The sequence below is a fragment of the Chroicocephalus ridibundus genome, chromosome 3, assembly GCF_963924245.1.
Source record: "Chroicocephalus ridibundus chromosome 3, bChrRid1.1, whole genome shotgun sequence".
Lineage (NCBI taxonomy): Eukaryota > Metazoa > Chordata > Aves > Charadriiformes > Laridae > Chroicocephalus > Chroicocephalus ridibundus.
Window position 1 is genome coordinate 109,311,991 of NC_086286.1, and position 18,353 is coordinate 109,330,343.

The 18,353-nt window shown below is 39.1% G+C and overlaps 1 protein-coding gene across 2 annotated transcripts in view; it reads right to left on the reverse strand.

Moving 5' to 3' along the window:
* Positions 1-18,353, reverse strand: part of EIPR1 (EARP complex and GARP complex interacting protein 1) — an 89,362-nt gene that overhangs the window by 3,996 nt on the left and 67,013 nt on the right. For both annotated transcript variants that reach the window (XM_063330423.1, XM_063330424.1), the window contains 3 exons: positions 17,600-17,736; positions 13,490-13,657; positions 12,095-12,262 (listed from right to left, as the gene is read on the reverse strand). In XM_063330423.1, the coding sequence (XP_063186493.1) occupies positions 12,095-12,262; positions 13,490-13,657; positions 17,600-17,736 (473 nt within the window). The remainder of the gene's footprint in view (positions 1-12,094; positions 12,263-13,489; positions 13,658-17,599; positions 17,737-18,353) is intronic.

Consider the following 18,353-nt stretch of genomic DNA (forward strand, 5'->3'; position numbering starts at 1 on the left):
CCGACTTTCAGTTAACCAGGAGTCTCAGTTAACCAAAGGTTGGATAAACAAGGACAAATAAGCTCCTAGATTATACTATTTTCTGTATGCTCAGAGTAATTTCAGTGTTTCATTTAAATAACACAGTTCATCTAATTTAATTTACAGAAGTCATAGGGGAATGAGTGTTCAGGAAAGAAGCCCGCAGATGAACTTCTGTTTGGCATTTTCATTTATAACTACAATTCTTAACTGACTCATATTATTATCTATACACTGAATTTCTTCTTGGGTATGAAAGTAATTTTGTGCCTTCCCAGAAAAAGAAAGGATGCTGTTCCATGTGGTTCTTCAGGCCACATGAGATCAGTTTTCGGTGGGGTTTTTTGTTTGTTTTAAATGGTATAGATCTATGATAATATTATGTATAGACTACTTGTGCAGAAGAACGGCATAGCCTTGAGCTATTGAGAATCTAAGAAAATCCTTATGGAAGTGATCGCTTGGTGAAAAACAGCTAGAAACTACACAAGATGATCAGGAAGGAAAAAAATAATCTCAGAATGACACGTGTCTCAGGAACAATACAGAAGATCCAAAAGAAACTGTCCATGAGCATCCTTTACTAACACTATGAATGAAAATAGATTAGCCTTTAAATTACGTAATGGGTAATAAGTCCAGAAGGATTCTGCCAGTAGAACAAAGAGCAGAATTTATTTCACGTATGTGAAAGACTGTTAAAAAGAATTAAAAAAAAAAAAAAAAAAGGAGCCAGATTTTTTGTAGTCGGGTTTTTTTTCCCGTCACAACAGGAATCTCTTGAAGACAGACCACCGTATCCCATGCTAAGAGACTTACAAGAAAACGCCTCAGATTTGTCTGCATTTTGGCTATGTGCATGCTTTTTTTGATAATCCAAGAACACGCTAAGGATACAATTTTTGAATCTATATGAATACAGGATGCTTAGAATGGTTCAGTTTCTGAGTCCCACAACAAACTGTTTACTCTCAATGAAATTTTCCACAGCTTTTGCACATTTTTATTTATTAACGAATGAGCTCAGACTCCTAGCTTCCCAGGTATTAAATATAATTTGGTTAATGCAAGAAGTTACAGACTTAACAGCTATGACACCGACATTTATTTAAGCAAGGTAACAAATACCTTTTAAATATATATATATATAAAAACAGAGTCTACAAAAAAAAGATTATTTTAGCCACAGCACATATTAGTGGAACACATACAAAACAACATATATTTATCTTGGCTTTGTCTATTTAGCTATTTTAATTATCCTTCTGTTTTTAATAGCTGCTACAATTTTATTTCTCCTTAATATACAGTAGGTAATATCAGAGCCTAACATGTTATAGCACTGATAAGTGTATTTTTTTCTAATACGCTAATCATGATGTAGCAATGATTAAAAGCATACTGCATTATGCTTATCTCCGAAACTTTCCATTTCATAGTTACCAACTTGTGATGACAATGCTCAGTTATTTGGCCTCTTAGGTTAAATGCATAACACCGGACACAGAAAAGGAGAGTATTCAAAATGGACCGGATACTGGGATAGTCAGTAGATCTTTGGCAGGTTTTGGAACAGGGAGGAGAGTTCAGGATCTTAACTTTCTTCCCAGTTAGAGAAGTTCAGAAACAGGAAGAGTACCTGTACAGGGGTGGATATGAAGGAAACCTCCTTCTATGCTACTTTAATACGTACGATTCAGGTTGCTCCAAAACACAGAGATTTCTGGTTTTACATAAAAGCTGCAGATTATGGGTGTAAAGAGGTAGTTGCTATGCTCTAGCTAGTTTGGTATAGGTGTTTGGCCTATTGATCCCTCGACAGAGCAGCCTGACTGGACTATATTTGATACACACACTTGGTAATCACTTGTTACGCCAGGCAAGATTAGTAAACTATTTTCTTCCCTGTCCTAAATCTCCCTGCCCCTTAAAAAGTTCCTTTATTTTCTCATTTTCCTGTACTATTTTAAGGACTTTTTCTAGCCAGACTAAACCACCTTTTTCTTTCTCTCCTTATATATGTTCTTGCAATGCATCAACTGACAAGGCATGAACTCTTATGTCATCAAGAACTCACAGTAAGAAACGTGTAATCTCTACCTACATCCTGCATAAATTTAAGACCACAGAGAGCTGAAACCAGACTACTTTCTCTTTGTGGTCTTATTCACACAGCACGACCCCTAGCAGCTTCTCCTATGAAAGGAGAAGAGCTTTCATTTTACTAGATAACTTTGAGGTTAATTGTTTTACAGACTTGAGAGAGAAGCCTGTTAAGCCTTGGATAATTGTTTTCATGTAGAGAGCTGTTATTTCCAATTACTTCTCATGCTAACAACCACTTAAGTTTGCAGTGCTTGCGATTCTGTTTTGTCACCACTATGTTCAATAAAATATACTTTTCAGAGTCACCAACAATTGTTAATTCCTTATCACAGTCAAAATTAAATCCTCTTTAATCTAAAACTACTATGAAGTAGATGTGATTCTATAGAGCAGCAACTGTTCTGCAGTGTCCAAAATGAATCCCAAAAAGCATGCCAGTGGATTCCAGAATAAGCCCCGTGGATGCCTTTTCCCTTTAACTGTGGAGAAAACTTAGCAACTGTAAGGTTTTGTTTCCGGTGAGCTTAGACAACACACTACTTCCTTTTTCACTCTCTTAAGGAAAACAGCATTCAAGGATGTTTATGCCGGAACACAATTTCTATATATGCTAATTGGCTATTCTCAGTATTGCAAGCACGATCTATTTATTTATTTATTTATTTATTTTTACTCAAACCCCAACCTTCTGAACTGCTTCTACAGAAAAATTCCATCTTTAAAAACAGGTAGCACGTATTTTAACATAACAGGTTTCATAGTTGTACTAATATGTAAAATAAATTAAGGAGGGTGTATCTGCTAATGAGGGTTAAAGAATGAAATAGTACAGAAAAAAAACATGCCTTTTTAAAGCAAAGTAGTCTAGGAATTGGTAAGTGCTGCTGCACTAGATTTGGCCCAGCTTCTTATGCAATTAAACGAGTAAAATCCTGAATATCGGCATTCCCAAAACCAGAAACTACTTAAGCCAGTTTAATTAATTGAGTCTTTTGGTTGATTCCATAGCATAATCCTATGATTTCCAGATTTCTCCAAGACATAAATATCACAAGAAAAATATAATCAAAATTAACACTATTGGCAGCTGTGTGAAAATACGCTGAAAGCCTGAAATATATATATTTCATGAAAATACCCACGAAAGTTTTGCAAATACTTTTCAAAATACCAATGCTGACAATTCACTCTCCTGAAGTCATGCATGTTTATACAAAGGTATTATGTGAGATCACACTGTTCATATGTATTATCATGAAAATACATGATTTACTGTTCAAAAGTCTCCAACCGCATTTCTATCAGAAAAAGTAGAAACCACCACCTCCTTTAGATGGAATTTGGAAGGAAATCTCTTTCTACAGAGAGGCAACCACCATTTTCTCTCTGGTCCATTCTGATTGCTGAAGACGTTCCTATACTTAAAATCTCATTAAAACTTCACCATCTGAATGAGATACTCTGTACTGGAATGACCAATCCTTTACAACTCTCAGCTTTAATTCCAAAATGGTGAGAAGTACTTGGTTTAGATCTTGTTCTGTTTGTATCAAAGGGAAGTGTGGCTAAAATCTATGGTGAAAAAAATGGAAACATAAGACTTCAGGAAAAACACTAAAAAAAAAATAAAATATATATTTCCTAATGTGAATTTCTGGTACAATCTTCAATAGATAACAAAGTTAAGAATAAACTTAGAACATGTCAAAAAAATGCATCAGAAGGGAGAAGGCAGCATAGTGACCTTAGTAATCAGTTCTGCCAGTGAAAACACAGCAGACATCTTAAGCCTGTAAATCCCAAAGAGAGCTAAGGAAGCCGGTAGCTCATTCTGCAAAATTAAAGTGTAAGGATGGCTTCCTCTTCAGGACTGATGTATAAGCTCAAAATGCTATTGCCCATATAAATCTTTTCATTGGTATGGATACAGAAAAGTGGTTTTTTTTTGTTTTTTTTTTTTTGTTTTTTGTTTTTTTTTTTTTTTCTTAAAAAGCAAGTCCTCCATTATCAATTGAGACTTGTCATGAAGTTCTGGCCATAGAAGTCATGAAGAATGAAAACACTGCTGCAGACTGAGAGGGGGAATCTTATCAATGCTTATAAATACTTAAAGGGTGGGTGTCAGGAGGATGGGGCCAGGCTCTTTTCAGTGGTGCCCGGGGACAGGACAAGAGGTAATGGGCACAAACGTGAACGTAGGAAGTTCCACCTAAACATGAGGAGGAACTTCTTTACCCTGAGGGTGGCAGAGCACTGGAAGAGGCTGCCCAGAGAGGTGGTGGAGTCTCCAACTCTGGCGACGTTCAAAACCCGCCTGGATGCGTTCCTGTGCAACCTGCTCTAGGTGACCCTGCTCTAGCAGGGGGGTTGGACTAGATGATCTCCAGAGGTCCCTTCCACCCCCTATCATTCTGTGATTCTGTGTGATGCAGCATGTACCTTGCTGTTGGTGCTCCTAAGGTAGCAAACAGTCTTCTCATGCTGCGTACCATCAACAAATCAAACAGAGACCTATAGAGTTAAAAATCCAAACCTATAAGGCAAATAAATATATTGCAATAAGTAGAGAAAAGGAATCCTGATTGGCGAGTAAAGATGGTCTCACTAAACTGCAAGAACGTAGTAGGTTTTGTTTATTGTTAGAAACAGTAATGTAGAACTTGTTTAACACAACCAAATATAGACTCACTCACTAACATAAGGATTTTGGATGACCAAAGAATGAAGAAAGGATATAAGACAGTCCCCACGTCCCTGCAGACGAAGACAGTTCTCAGTGCCCTGCAGATGTCTAAAAGGGAACTGACAGACACATTCAGGAACTTTGGAATTAAGGCAAGTTCAGTATTGCAGGGAGGAAGTCCTTGCAACACCAGAATGTAAAGCCATTAAAGAAGAGGAGGCCAACGAGAAGCCTGCCTTAGTCAGTTGCATCCATAGATGTGGAATGACAATGTTTTAAATGTCTTGTTCAAACTGAGGCATCAAAAAGCATTCCCTATATTCTTACCCTGGAACACCAACTTCGGGGATGAAAGCTGAACGCACCCCAAATACCTCAACTGTTCTATTTTCATTTGATTTTTACACTTTTTTTCCTACCTGTGGGTCAAGGTGCTAGAAATTAAACTATGAGTAGAGCATTTCATTCCCCGTTTCTCAGCTTTTTTTTTTTTCCCCGTATTTGAATTGTGCATTAAATTATCCAGTCTAGGGACTTGACCAGAATACACCATAGCTCTCCTCTGGCCACATGCCTATAGCTCCTCTCTGTGGACAGCTCGATCCTATTTAGACTATATACTTATGACAGAGGGTCTCGGCTTTACAGACAGAAAGCACTGAAGCCTTTCCTTATTCAGCGCAATAAAACAAACGCAGTTGGCATATTTCTCCTAGACACATTTCACAAAGGCAGCGCATGCACACCTAGCATGTTTTGGAACAAACAAAAACACAGTTAGTGAGGAGAGCTAAACTCAAGAATATGGCTGATGGCAAAAGAAAGTCCTAAAGGGAAGAATCAGAAGTCTCCAAAGATGATTCAGAGGCAGTAAAGGTCCCTGAGCAGCAAATAGTCAGGGGCTAGAAGCATACCCAAGGGAAGCATCACCTCCTTTTCCTGTTTTTATGATCTTTCCTCTTGGCCACTATCAGCGACATGATACAGGCTAGGGAGACCTTTGATACGATACAGGGAGGATGCTCTTACTTTTTTATGATTGATGAGAGAAATAACACCACCAGTAGCAGTTAAAAAGTAGGGAAGAGACAACAAACTAGTTGCTCTAATGCGAATCAGCAGTTAAGAGGAACTGAAGGTCACTCAATTGTGACAAGAGACACATCCTCATACAATAGTCCTAGTCATATTGCTTATGCAAGTGTGTTCACATCTCCAAGATGGGAGCATATAAAAGTCCCAAAATGTCAACACATACATGCACAAACACCCAAAGGAGAAACCTCAAGGAATAATTCCTTAGTAAGAACAGAAGACACCAAGTTTTGGTTTGTTGTGTATTCATTACTTGGTAAACCTGTATTTTTTTCTTAAAAAAAAAAAAAGTTATCTCCCAAGAATTACTTTTTAGTTGTGAACCTTAAAAAGTAGTCAGTTACTACAGAAAATCTGGCAAGAATAAAGGAGTGAGTAGACCATGTGGCTATGTGGGTAGACCAGTTCGATGTGGCTGAGCAACGAAGGGTTAAACTGACACATTACTTGCTTTTGTCTCCAGCCAAGAAATACAATAAAAATTAGAAAGTTTACTGCAAAATATATTAAAAATTAACATAAGTCTTAAAGATCTCAGAAGTCTTAGCTGTCTAGAACAGTATTTCAAGTCAATGCTTTTAAAATATTGGGATTTTTGCTAAGTAGAAAAGAACCCCAAAACTTTGAAGATATAAAAATAAAGAGTACGTACCAGTTATTTTTAATCCAAGAAGCATTTTTACAAGTTATTTTATTCAAAACATGAAAAATAGGTACCCCATAAAGACAGAGCATTTTTCCTTCTTTCCACTTGATATTTCAACCTTCTTTTCAGAGAGATTTGGTCACTGGAAATTTGTCTGGAGATACTAGTCGTACAGACACCTGCCCTTCCTGGTGTATTTCAAGATACACCCAAAAAAGACATTTTGTTTTTCAAGATTTTTGTGCTATTTAATAGCATGCCAGATGTCCTCCAAAACAGGATAAAAAATGAACCCCATGAGAATATAACACTTCCTTGAAAGTCTAGAACATACCCAAGCAAGAAAACAAACACACACACCCCACTAAACCATACAATAAACCCCTGTGTTTTACAGAAGAGACAGTGCCCATGGAATAGTGCAACAGATTCTTCAAAGAGGACTCCAGGACAGAAAAGGGTACTAAAGCCTAAATATTTGGTACTAGTGGTTGACTAACAAGAAGTATTCCCAACCGTTGTTATTCCCTGCTTCATTAGTGCGCTCATAACTAAACAGACATTCAGCTGGCAACAGTTCAAGGCTGGTGAGCACCTTGCAGCTTCCAGCTCAACTCATCCTCCAGCTCAAGGAGGGGGAGGAAAAAAAAAAAAAAAAACAAACCCAAAACTAAGACTCTCGGAGTACCACGCAAAAGTTAGAAAAGCTAGTGTGCTTTCCCAGGTTTTATAGAGAACAGATTAGCAGCTAAAAAGCAAATGCAGTACTGATACTCCTGCAGGACCCTGTATCATTACTATACAAGTCATTCACAATGTGGTTTACATCCATCCCATTGCCAAAGGAAAACCATGTGTTATATTTGTTGTATTGCCGCATATTCTTGGTTTCAAAAATTCCTATTCTAGAAACAATCACTTGTGTTTCAATGAGGTAACCTACACAGTCTGCAATCAACAGAAATTCAGAACACCAGATAACCTACTACGCAATATCAGTTGTATAGTAGGTGAAAGTCTCTTTCTCATTTCCATTAATGCTATTTATCTTCCATCCAGAACAGAAGAAATTGCAATCCCCAGCCAAAGGTAAGGAACAGCATAGACACAAGGAGTAGTGATAATTTGGTAACTACAGTAGTGTCCGAGAATGATCAAGTGCAAATCAGGGCCTGTCCCCCCAAGAAAGTGGTAGGACAATTAACCCAACTGAAGTGCATCTACACTAATGCACGCAGCATGGGGAATAAGCAGGACGAGCTGGAGGCCATCATACAGCAGGGAAACTACGATGTGGTTGCCATCACGGAAACGTGGTGGGAAGACACACACAAGTGGAGTGCTGTAATTGATGGCTACCAGCTTTTCAGAAGAGATAGGCAAGGGAAGAGAGGTGGCGGGGTGGCCCTCTATGTTAGGGGCGGTTTTGAATGTCTAGAACTCAACGGTGTGAATGACAATGTTGAGTGTGTATGGATAAAAATCAAGGGGAAGGCCAACAAGGCAGATATCATGATGGGAGTTTGTTATAGACCCCCTAATCAGGATGTAGAAACCGATGAAGTATTCTATAAGCGGCTGGCAGAGGTCTCTCGATCATCTGCCCTTGTTCTTGTGGGGGATTTCAACTTCCCGGATGTCCGCTGGGAATACTACACAGCAGAGAGGGAACAGTCCCAGAGGTTCCTGGAGTGTGTGGAAGACAACTTCCTAACACAGCTGGTGAAGGAACCAACTAGGGGAAGTGCCCTACTGGACCTACTGTTTGTTAAGAGAAGGTCTTGTGGGGGATGTAAAGGTTGGAGGTCGTCTTGGGCAGAGTGACCATGAAATGATAGAGTTTTCAATTCTTGGTGAAGGGAGGTGGGGAGCCAGCAGAACTGCCACCTTGGATTTCCGAAGGGCAGACTTTAGCCTGTTTAGGAGCATGGTTGAGAGTGTCCCTTGGGAGGCAGTTTTGAAGAGCAAAGGTGCCCAGGAAGGCTGGTCATACTTCAAGCAGGTGCTCTTAGAAGCACAGGTGAAGGCCATCCCCATGTCCCAAAAGACGAGCCGACGGGGAAGAAGGCCAGCCTGGCTAAATAGAGAGCTTTGGCTGGACCTCAGGAAAAAAAGGAAGGCTTACATTCTCTGGAAAAGGGGCTTAGCAACTTATGAGGATTATCAAGATATAACAAAGCTATGCAGGGGGAAGATTAGAAGGGCCAAAGCTCAATCAGAACTCAGCTTGGCCACTGCAGTTAAAGATAACAAGAAGAGATTTTTCCAGTATATCAACAGAAAAAGGAAAACTAGGGGAAAATATAGGTCCACTGACGAATGAGACGGGTGCCCTAGTGGTGGAAGACACAGAGAAGGCAGAGTTACTGAATGCCTTCTTTTCTTCGGTCTTCACTGCTAAAGCTGTCCCTCATGAATCCCACACCCTGGAGGCAAGGGAGAAGGTCTGGAGAGAGGAAGATTTTCCCTTAGTTGAGGAGGACCGGGTCAGAGACCGCTTGGCCAAGCTGGACATTCATAAATCCATGGGCCCTGACGGGATGCACCCGCGAGTGCTGAGAGAGCTGGCAGATGTTATCGCTAGACCACTCTCCATCGTCTTTGCAAGGTCATGGGGAACAGGAGAGGTGCCTGAGGACTGGAGGAAGGCTAACATCACTCCAATCTTCAAAAAAGGCAAGAAGGAGGACCCAGGGAACTACAGACTGGTTAGTCTCACCTCTGTCCCTGGGAAGGTAATGGAGCGACTCATTCTGGATGTCGTCTCCAAACACATAGAGGAACAGGAAGTTATTGGAAGTGGTCAACATGGATTTACCAAAGGTAAATCATGCCTGACCAATCTGATAGCTTTCTATGATGTTATAACGGGTTGGCTGGCTGAGGGGAGAGCCGTAGATGTCATCTACCTTGACCTTAGCAAGGCTTTTGACACTGTCTCCCATAACATCCTCATTAGGAAGCTGAGGAAGTATGGGCTAGACGAGGTGACAGTGAGGTGGATCGAGAGCTGGCTGAGTGACAGAACTCAGAGGGTTGTGATCAGCGGCACAGAGTCCAGTTGGAGGCCTGTAACGAGTGGTGTCCCTCAGGGGTCAATACTCGGTCCAATTTTGTTCAATATATTCATTAATGACCTAGATGAGGGGACAGAGTGTATCCTCAGCAAGTTCGCTGATGATACCAAGCTGGGAGGGGTGGCCGACACTCCAGAGGGCCGTGCTGCCATCCAGCGTGACCTGGACAGGCTGGAGAGCTGGGCAGAGAAGAACCTAATGAGGTTCAACAAAAGCAAGTGTAGGGTCCTGCACCTGGGAAGGAAGAATGCCAAACACCAGTATATGTTAGGGGCGGACATGCTGGGAAGCAGCTCTGAGGAGAAGGACCTGGGGGTCCTGGTAGACAGCAAATTATCCATGAGCCAGCAGTGTGCCCTTGTCGCCAAGAAGGCCAATGGCATCCTGGGCTGCATAGGGAAGACTGTGGCCAGTAGGTCGAGGGAGGTCATTCTCCCCCTCTACTCTGCACTGGTGAGGCCACAACTGGAGTACTGTGTCCAGTTTTGGGCTCCCCAGTTCAAGAGGGACAGGGAACTACTGGAGCGAGTCCAGCGTAGGGCAACCAAGATGATTATGGGACTGGAGCATCTCCCTTATGAGGAAAGGCTGAAAGAGCTGGGACTCTTTAGCCTGGAGAAGAGAAGGTTGAGGGGGGACCTGATTAATGTTTACAAGTATCTAAAGGGTGGGTTTAAGGAGGACGGAGCCAGGCTCTTTTCAATGGTTCCCAGCGACAGGACAAGGGGCAATGGGCACAAGCTGCAACATAGGAAGTTCCGTTCAAATACACGGAAAAACTTCTTTACAGTGAGGGTGACAGAGCACTGGAACAGGCTGCCCAGGGAGGTTGTGGAGTCCCCTTCTCTGGAGATTTTCAAGACCCGCCTGGATGCAGCCCTGAGGGATGTGCTTTAGGCAATCCTGCTCTAGCAGGGGAGTTGGACTAGATGACCTCTAGAGGTCCCTTCCAACTCTGAAGATTCCGTGATTCTGTGAACCAAAAGGTACATCATATTTAAAATACTGTAGTTTAGTTACATTACAGAAAGTATGTACTGTTGATATGAACAACTTTCTAGACACTTAATTTGATACACCTTGATCTTCCAGGCACTTACTTCACCTATTGCTTCTAGAGACATCTTGCACATTTAAAATTAGCTATTTCTATATATAGGATAGCTTCCTTATTTAATATAAAAAAAAAAAAATGGTTTCAGGTCCTCTATGTGAAGCCAAAATGTCAAAACTATTTGGAGTAAAACTACATCTTTATTAATAAAATAAAGGTGAAAGAGCAACCTTAAAAAACCCTAAACTTTATTTAGCATTTTAACTGAAACATCTAGCAAACACAGATGAGTAACTGGGGGATCTTTTTTATAATTTCCTTGTTTCTCATCCCATCTGACTATTCCTCATTGTAAAAGATAGTTCAGGAGGTAATCTGCCTATTTCATTGCAGAAAGCTTTGTGTTTTAAAATAAATTAACAAAACAACTGCTCCGTGCAGACATTCAGAATATGGATATTCAGAGCTGCAAAGAATAGAAAAATATAGACTGAAGCCTGTTGGTCTCAAAATATTTTACGTGAGTTTTGGTATCATTATCTTCACTTTGTAAAGGAAGAGTTTGCTGAAGATCACCATGTAAGCTAGTCGCAAAATTAGAAAGCCTCAGCCCACACTTGATCTACAGAACTCACTATATACATATATATATATTTTCATAAAAAGCGGAAAACAAGCATTGTATATTGCACAATGAAAAAGTTGAAAGCAGACAAAAATGGAAGATGAAAAATTATTGTTTTGGCACTTCTGTTAACTCTTTAGTAAAAACACCATCCCTCCAAAATTCGCATGCAAAATATGTGATTACTCACACACCCAAGTGGATGGTGCTTACAAATGCTTGCAATAACATGCATTATTCTCTACTAAGAGTGCCAAAACCAATTTTCTGTTTTGCTCAAAGTAGGTCTCATGAGTTATTGGTTTCTAGAGCAGTCAGCAATATTAAGAGTGGAATTTACAAGAATTAATGTATTTATACTTCCTTTCTTCTGCCTGTGCAGAAACTCATCATTAGACTGGTAATGTTTCTTAAAGGTTAGAACACATACACAGAAAATGCAAAAAGCAGCTTTTCAACTCTCGATTAACCCAGATTATGTTTTGTGCTTGACTTGATCCAGAGGTCCCTTAAAGTGAATCTTTTCACTGATCCAGTAGACTTCAGGACTGGTCCTCAGCATCACCATCCCCTTCCTACCAGTGAACATACAGTAACTGTGCTAATCAGATTTAAAGAGTGCATTCCTCCCAAGAGTCTGAGTAAAGAAGAATGAAGTAGGAATTAGAACTACTTACCTGAAAGGCCTGTATACAAAAATCCTAGTCGGCAAAAAAAATAGCAAGTTAACCATTACAACAAAAAGACAAACTATAAGCATCTACATAAAATTCAGGAAACTTCATACTTCTCTTCTTGATGCTGGTCCTCTTGGTCACTTAGTTCATCATCATCTACCATATGCCCAAATGGTTCAGAAGAAATTGATACCATATTAGACAAGATAACTCTGCTATCACTGCTTCCTGTAAGGATCAGCTGATCATGAGAATGATTGTATCTGACATTCCAGACCCTAAAAAAAAATGAAATCAGAAAGAAGAGGAGGCTATTCTTGGCAGGTAGTGCATCAATGTTAAATGATTTTTTTTTCAAAAAACAGCACTAAAAATTGATCTTTGACTTAAATGTTGTAAATGCACACAGAAGTGACATACTTCATTTCAAAGACTGTTTTTTGCCATCTTTATTTGGCTTTTAAGCTTGCATGTCACCTGTTTTATGAGGTGTCTTTAAAATTCAACAAATAAGTTTAAAAAAAAAATCCAAGGAACAAAACACATCATTCAGTGGTATCATTCCTTGAGGGTACATTCTAATTCATTATTTAGTAAATCAGATAAATATTTAAGTTCTAAATATAAAAATTTCCCCAAGGCAAAAAACAGATTAGAAATAACCTGCTAAACAAAAATCTCACAACATTCTTAGAGTAAAGTTTAAAATAGACCCTAAAACAAAAGTAGGATTATATTTCTTTTCAGTTTTTACATTTTACAAATCAAGTTAATACCAAATGTCTTACGGTTCTTGTTTTATTCTTTTTCTTTTAATCTTCTGGAAAAAAGTGCTGCTTCTGTTAATTCACATCTTCATTCCCCTCAAAGTAGCTTCAGGGTCCAGATTTATTTTGCAAGAATTACTCCAACCCAAATTTTAGAAAATATGAACTGCTCATCTTTTCTTAACCACTGAAGTCTGCAAACGTCAGACAAGATTCTCTCCTTGCTCCAGCCACAGGCCAGAGCGGTAGATACAAGCTCTCAATATTATCTCAGAGAATAAAATGACTCACTTGCATATTCTGGCTCAAGGGCTGTAAAGAGCATGAAAAAAGTAGGACCGAATTATTGAGCATTTCAACCATTCCACAACAGAAAGATAGACAGCAGCTGCTTTTCTGCATGTCAGGTGCAGCAGATCAGGCTCCATTTGGGAAGGCACACCTTGTCCCAGCCAGCCCCTGCAAGCCACACTCTGTGCCGTGCTTCTCAAAGGTGTACCCTATTTCACAACAAGGTTAATAACAGTTTCTTGCCAATTAGACTAACATTGTCTAAACTCTTAATTTACAATCACACAAGTAACATTCACACGTTGAAACCTTTCCTCTTGTGCAGAAAAATGGTTATTCACAATAGAACACAGTTAGTTTGCATTGTTCCTAAACAGTAAAATAATTAGCTGAATAAATTACACAAGCCATCCACCCGCAAAACAGCATGCAGATAATTTGTTCTACCAGTGGGAATGCTCCTCTAGTGTCTTCACTGGTTCAGTGACATTTCTTGTGTCCCAGAATTTCACCTTGCAGTCATCTCCACAGCTAGCCAGGTAGTACTGCTTATTGGGATTAAAGTCTAAGTCTCGTACCAGCTGTCCGTGGGCATTTTCTATGCAATATATCTGTCTGTAAAACACATTAAAAAAATTAAATGGTCTATAAAAAGCTAACTGCACTCCACTGACAGGAATCTGTTTCCCTGGAAACTTGCATAATCCCCTCAGCACCCGCAGACCTAGAGTTCCCATTGCTAGTGAACAGTTTAGGGAAATCCCAGCTGTTAACAACAGCGACTTGTATAGATTTCTCAGCTTGCTTTGAAGCTTTGTTCTTTCCTTGTTTGCATTAGGATCATCTGGAGCTAAAAGGAAACAGTAGTTCCAGATGATTCTAGCACAGCTTTTTAACAACTGTTATGACATGTCTGCTACTAAACCACAACATTTTCAGATAAGAGCTTCTCCACCCCTAAGTAGTTATCCTAATTCTGTATTTATGACATCTAGTTCTCCCCATATGAAAAGCTGAGATGCAAGTGATGCAACAGATATGAACAACAGCTTTTTATTATTGCTTTATTTTGAACTTACCTTCTTGAGCTCTGGCATTTATCATTAATTTACCTGTGTCCCTTAAACTACTCAGCCATGCACATACGCATCCATCTGGACCACTTCAGAAGCTAACAACCTAGCATCCTTATTATAAAAACATTGTGTTCCATCAGTTTGTCTCCCTGTCTCACTGCTTAAACTTGGGTTTTGGGGTTTTTTTTGTTTCCACTATTGCATTACCAGTTTTCTCAAAGCCAACATCTACCAAAGTTCTACTTAGATTTGATAGTCTCCTACAATCTTCACTAGAAATTGTCAATGCTTTGTGAGCATTTTTTTTAATGGAAAATTTTTCTTTTCAAAAAACATAGACTGAGCAAAACTTTCTATTTCTTGCACCGTACAAACGGTCTCCTGTCAAGACCAGATAGAGAAGTCTCTTGCTCTCAGTACCTAACTACTAATATAAAGCAAAGTAACTCCATAGTGAGAGATTCAGAGTATACTAGGCCTATACTAAGCCCTATCCTGACAGCTTTGGCAGTCTCTTGGGATAGTCATCCCACCTGGAGTACTGCATCCAGCTCTGGAGCCCTCAGCACAGGAAAGACATGGACCTGTTGGAGCGAGTCCAGAGGAGAACCACAAAAATGATCAGAGATGGAACATTTGAGCCCTACGAGGACAGGCTGAGGGAGTTGGGGTTGTTCAGCCTGGAGAAGAGAAGGCTCCGGGGTGACCTTATTGCAGCCTTTCAGTACCTAGAGGGGGCCAACACGAAAGAATGGGGACAAACTTTTTATCAGGACCTGTTGCGACAGGACAAGGGGTTAATGGGCTTAAACTAAAAGAGGTTAAACTAGATAGAGGGAATAATGAAACAGTGGAACAGGTTGCCCAGAGAGGTGGTACCTGCCCCATCCCTGGAAACATTCAAGGTCAGGTTGGCCAGGGCTCTGTGCGACCTGATGTAGTTGAAGATGCCTCTGCTTATTGCAGGGGGGTTGGACCAGACAACCTTTAAAGGTCCTTCCAACCCAACACATTCTATGATTCTATTCTATAGAGGATATTACTTAGATACTGAACATCAACACTCTTCTCAGAGTTTGAGAGGTTAAGGATATCACTCCGGTATGCTTTTCTACTAGGTATTCTGGCAGCTGAATTTATCACTTCCTCTTAATTTCTTGAAACATCTCTATGGGAGTTTTTTTAAATCTCAAGCATGCTTGCAGCAATAAAACACTTCTTTCCTCCTTTATTGCAGCTTTCACTTCTTTCCTGCACTTTTTGCATTCCTCATGGAGATGCGTGTAAGGGCTTAACAAGAAATACCACTGTCCACTCTGTATTCAGTAGTGCTTACCATGAAAGCTTTTATTCCACCTTAACTATTATTCTGACCACTTGATCCCTTTCCAAATATGAATATTGTTTTCTTTTGCTCTATTATCCTACCTACAGCAATAATACATACACTGAATTTCCCACTTACACCCTAAGAGTAAGGCCAGACCACATGAACATTTTCTCCATCTACTCGATCCATCTTCTCAAATTCTTCTTCTTCCATATTTTTTAGAATTTATTCTTGGAGTCTGTATTTTCCTGATACAATTCTCTCTCTAAATCTATTCAGCCTAGTGTCTGTCTCCTCTGCTTCACAAGCTCTTCTCTGATTAAGATTGCTTCCTAATCTAGTCTAGGAGTCTTCCCACCAACCTCTTTTTTTCCCCTCCCTTTCTTTGTTTGCTACGTCCAAAACCAGTTACTCCCTCTATCTTACAGCTATCATAATCGCACTCCATGGAAGGAGCTATTCTAGCTACTTCTTCACTATCTCTCCTCTCCTATTGTTTGCTGGTATAGCAGGTTTCTGTCCTTGATTTCCTGCCCCCCCCTTCCCTTCTCATTTTTTGCTTCTTATACTGCCACAGTTTATACTGCCCTGCTTTAAACTCCTACTTCTAGCCTAACTAGTCATTATCAAATATTCACATAATTCTAGACATATTACAGTGTAATTGCAGATGAGACTTATTCTTGCACATATTTTTCAAGTACACTGCAAACAGCTCTTTGGCATAGCCTAATATTTGTAAACTGGTTCAAGGACTATCTAACCTGTGCTTCGCTTAAAGTAATTTGAATTGTGGGGGTTGCTTTTGTTAACTAAGCCACCCTTCTTGTTAATATCTGGACTATCTTTCTTTCATAAAAGTTACTCAGAGTATTCACTAAATGCAAGATAGAGATGCTTTTTCTAATGAGATGGCGCATGAAACAGATTTCACAGTATTTAACATTTTCTACTTAAAAACACAGGCTTTAATCTTAAGGCCTGCATGCTATATGTTAAAAATAGAATGATTAAAAAAAAACATTTTAAAAAAGGAACTTTACAAAAAAAAAAATCTTTCTTCTTTGACCTTTCTTTCCTGTCTTGTACACTTCTTTTAAATGAGTTTTCATAAATGAAAATGTGCACATATATAGCAAGTTAGATTTTTATACATCCTTTTACAAGGCAAAGAACAGGACTTTCAAACCTGATGACAAGCACACAGGAAGTGACTTTTAATTATTGTATTTGTATTTTTAGCTTTTGTTTCTTAAATTAAATAAACCTTTTTGGCAAAAACACATAAGGCTGGCAAACATGGGGATTTATTGCTATACCCCTGAGCTGGCAGGAACCATAGAACTAAATTTAAAGTCATCCCCCTTTAAGGCAACAAAAGTTATTACAAGACATCAGTCTTCTTGGTTTAGTGATAAATTACTATGTGCTAAGGGGATAAAGCGTATCTTAAAAAAGCTTGCACAGGTTTTAGTAGTCATGGCAACAGATGTGCACAACATCACTCCTTTGCTTATCAAAATCACAACTGAGCAGGGGGGAAACACCTTATTAGGTATATTCAAAGCTTTAATTGATTCGGTTATGACTTTGATAGATTCAGTAGTTTCATGTAACTAGCATGCTACAATCTTTAATATAGTACGCTATGCTATTTGTTAAAATCAGAAAAGATTGAACTTAACCTGTGAATTACCTTCAGAGATTGAAGTTACCTTTAAACAGCATGCTATGAAGACAGTTCATAGCATACTCAGGACTGTTGTAAAATCATTTTCAGGTTGAATTACAGAACAGGTTCATTCAGGTAATACCTATGTATTAAGCAAATAATCTTGAGACTAGCACATAGCTCAGTAAAACTCAATATACAAGTTTGAACTGAAGCTGAGGGGAGAAAAACAGAGAAAGCCCCTTACTAACTTGTAAGTATATCAGCTCGCAAGCCCAAGCATTCCTATTATAAATGATAGCTTTGCCACATTTCTAATCTCTAAAAAAAAAAAAAAAAAAGAAATAAAAAACCAAACCAAAAAAAAACCCCAACGAAACCCCCCACAAACATTAGGAGCAGTGAAAAAAAAAAATGAAAAATCTATCTCCAAAGGAGATTTGTCTCTTTTAGAGAACAAGACTGAAATTTCTCATTACCTCATGCTTCGTGTATCCCATCCTCGAACAGTGGTATCATTGGCTGTTGCAATCTGTGTACAGTTGTGGTGTGGACTCCATCTTCCAGAAGTAAATTTTAATTGTCCTTTCCCTTCCAAGGCTGCAGAACTAGACAGCTAAAATAACGAAACAAAGCTGGCAATGTTTCTAAATGTAATGCTAAAATGAAATTAGTTCCACTGAAGACAAAAACTGCACAACAGCCTATTGTTCCAAGTGTAACAAACTACCAAAATCCTACGATAAAAAATGGAAAAAAATAAAAGCTAGAGCTGATTTTGTATCTCACAAAGTAATTTTTACAAAAGCTTACGCAGTGTAATGTATTCACAAATATAAGAAGTACCATACTACTTTATAAACTAAAATAAACAGTTTCACATTAATAGGGGCACCGTGCACAAATTTGTAGCTGCCTCAAACAGACAAATAAACACAGGCATTTAGTTTCATGAACAGTCTTACAAGAATGTTTTGCTATGTCAAAATGCCAAATTTTATCTGTAGAAACAGAATTATAGTGTCAAAGACTCTTTGATAAACATAAAGCAGCTTTTAAAAATAAAAAAAATCAAGACCCAGGTGCCCATGTCATCACATACATGCCTATTAATATAACAGCAGGTACTAGATCACAAATCTTTTGCGAGAATTAAATATTTCAGTTCCAAAATCATGCTTGCATAACATTGAGCAAACAGCTCTGGATCTCCACAGTTAATAAGAAGAAGGT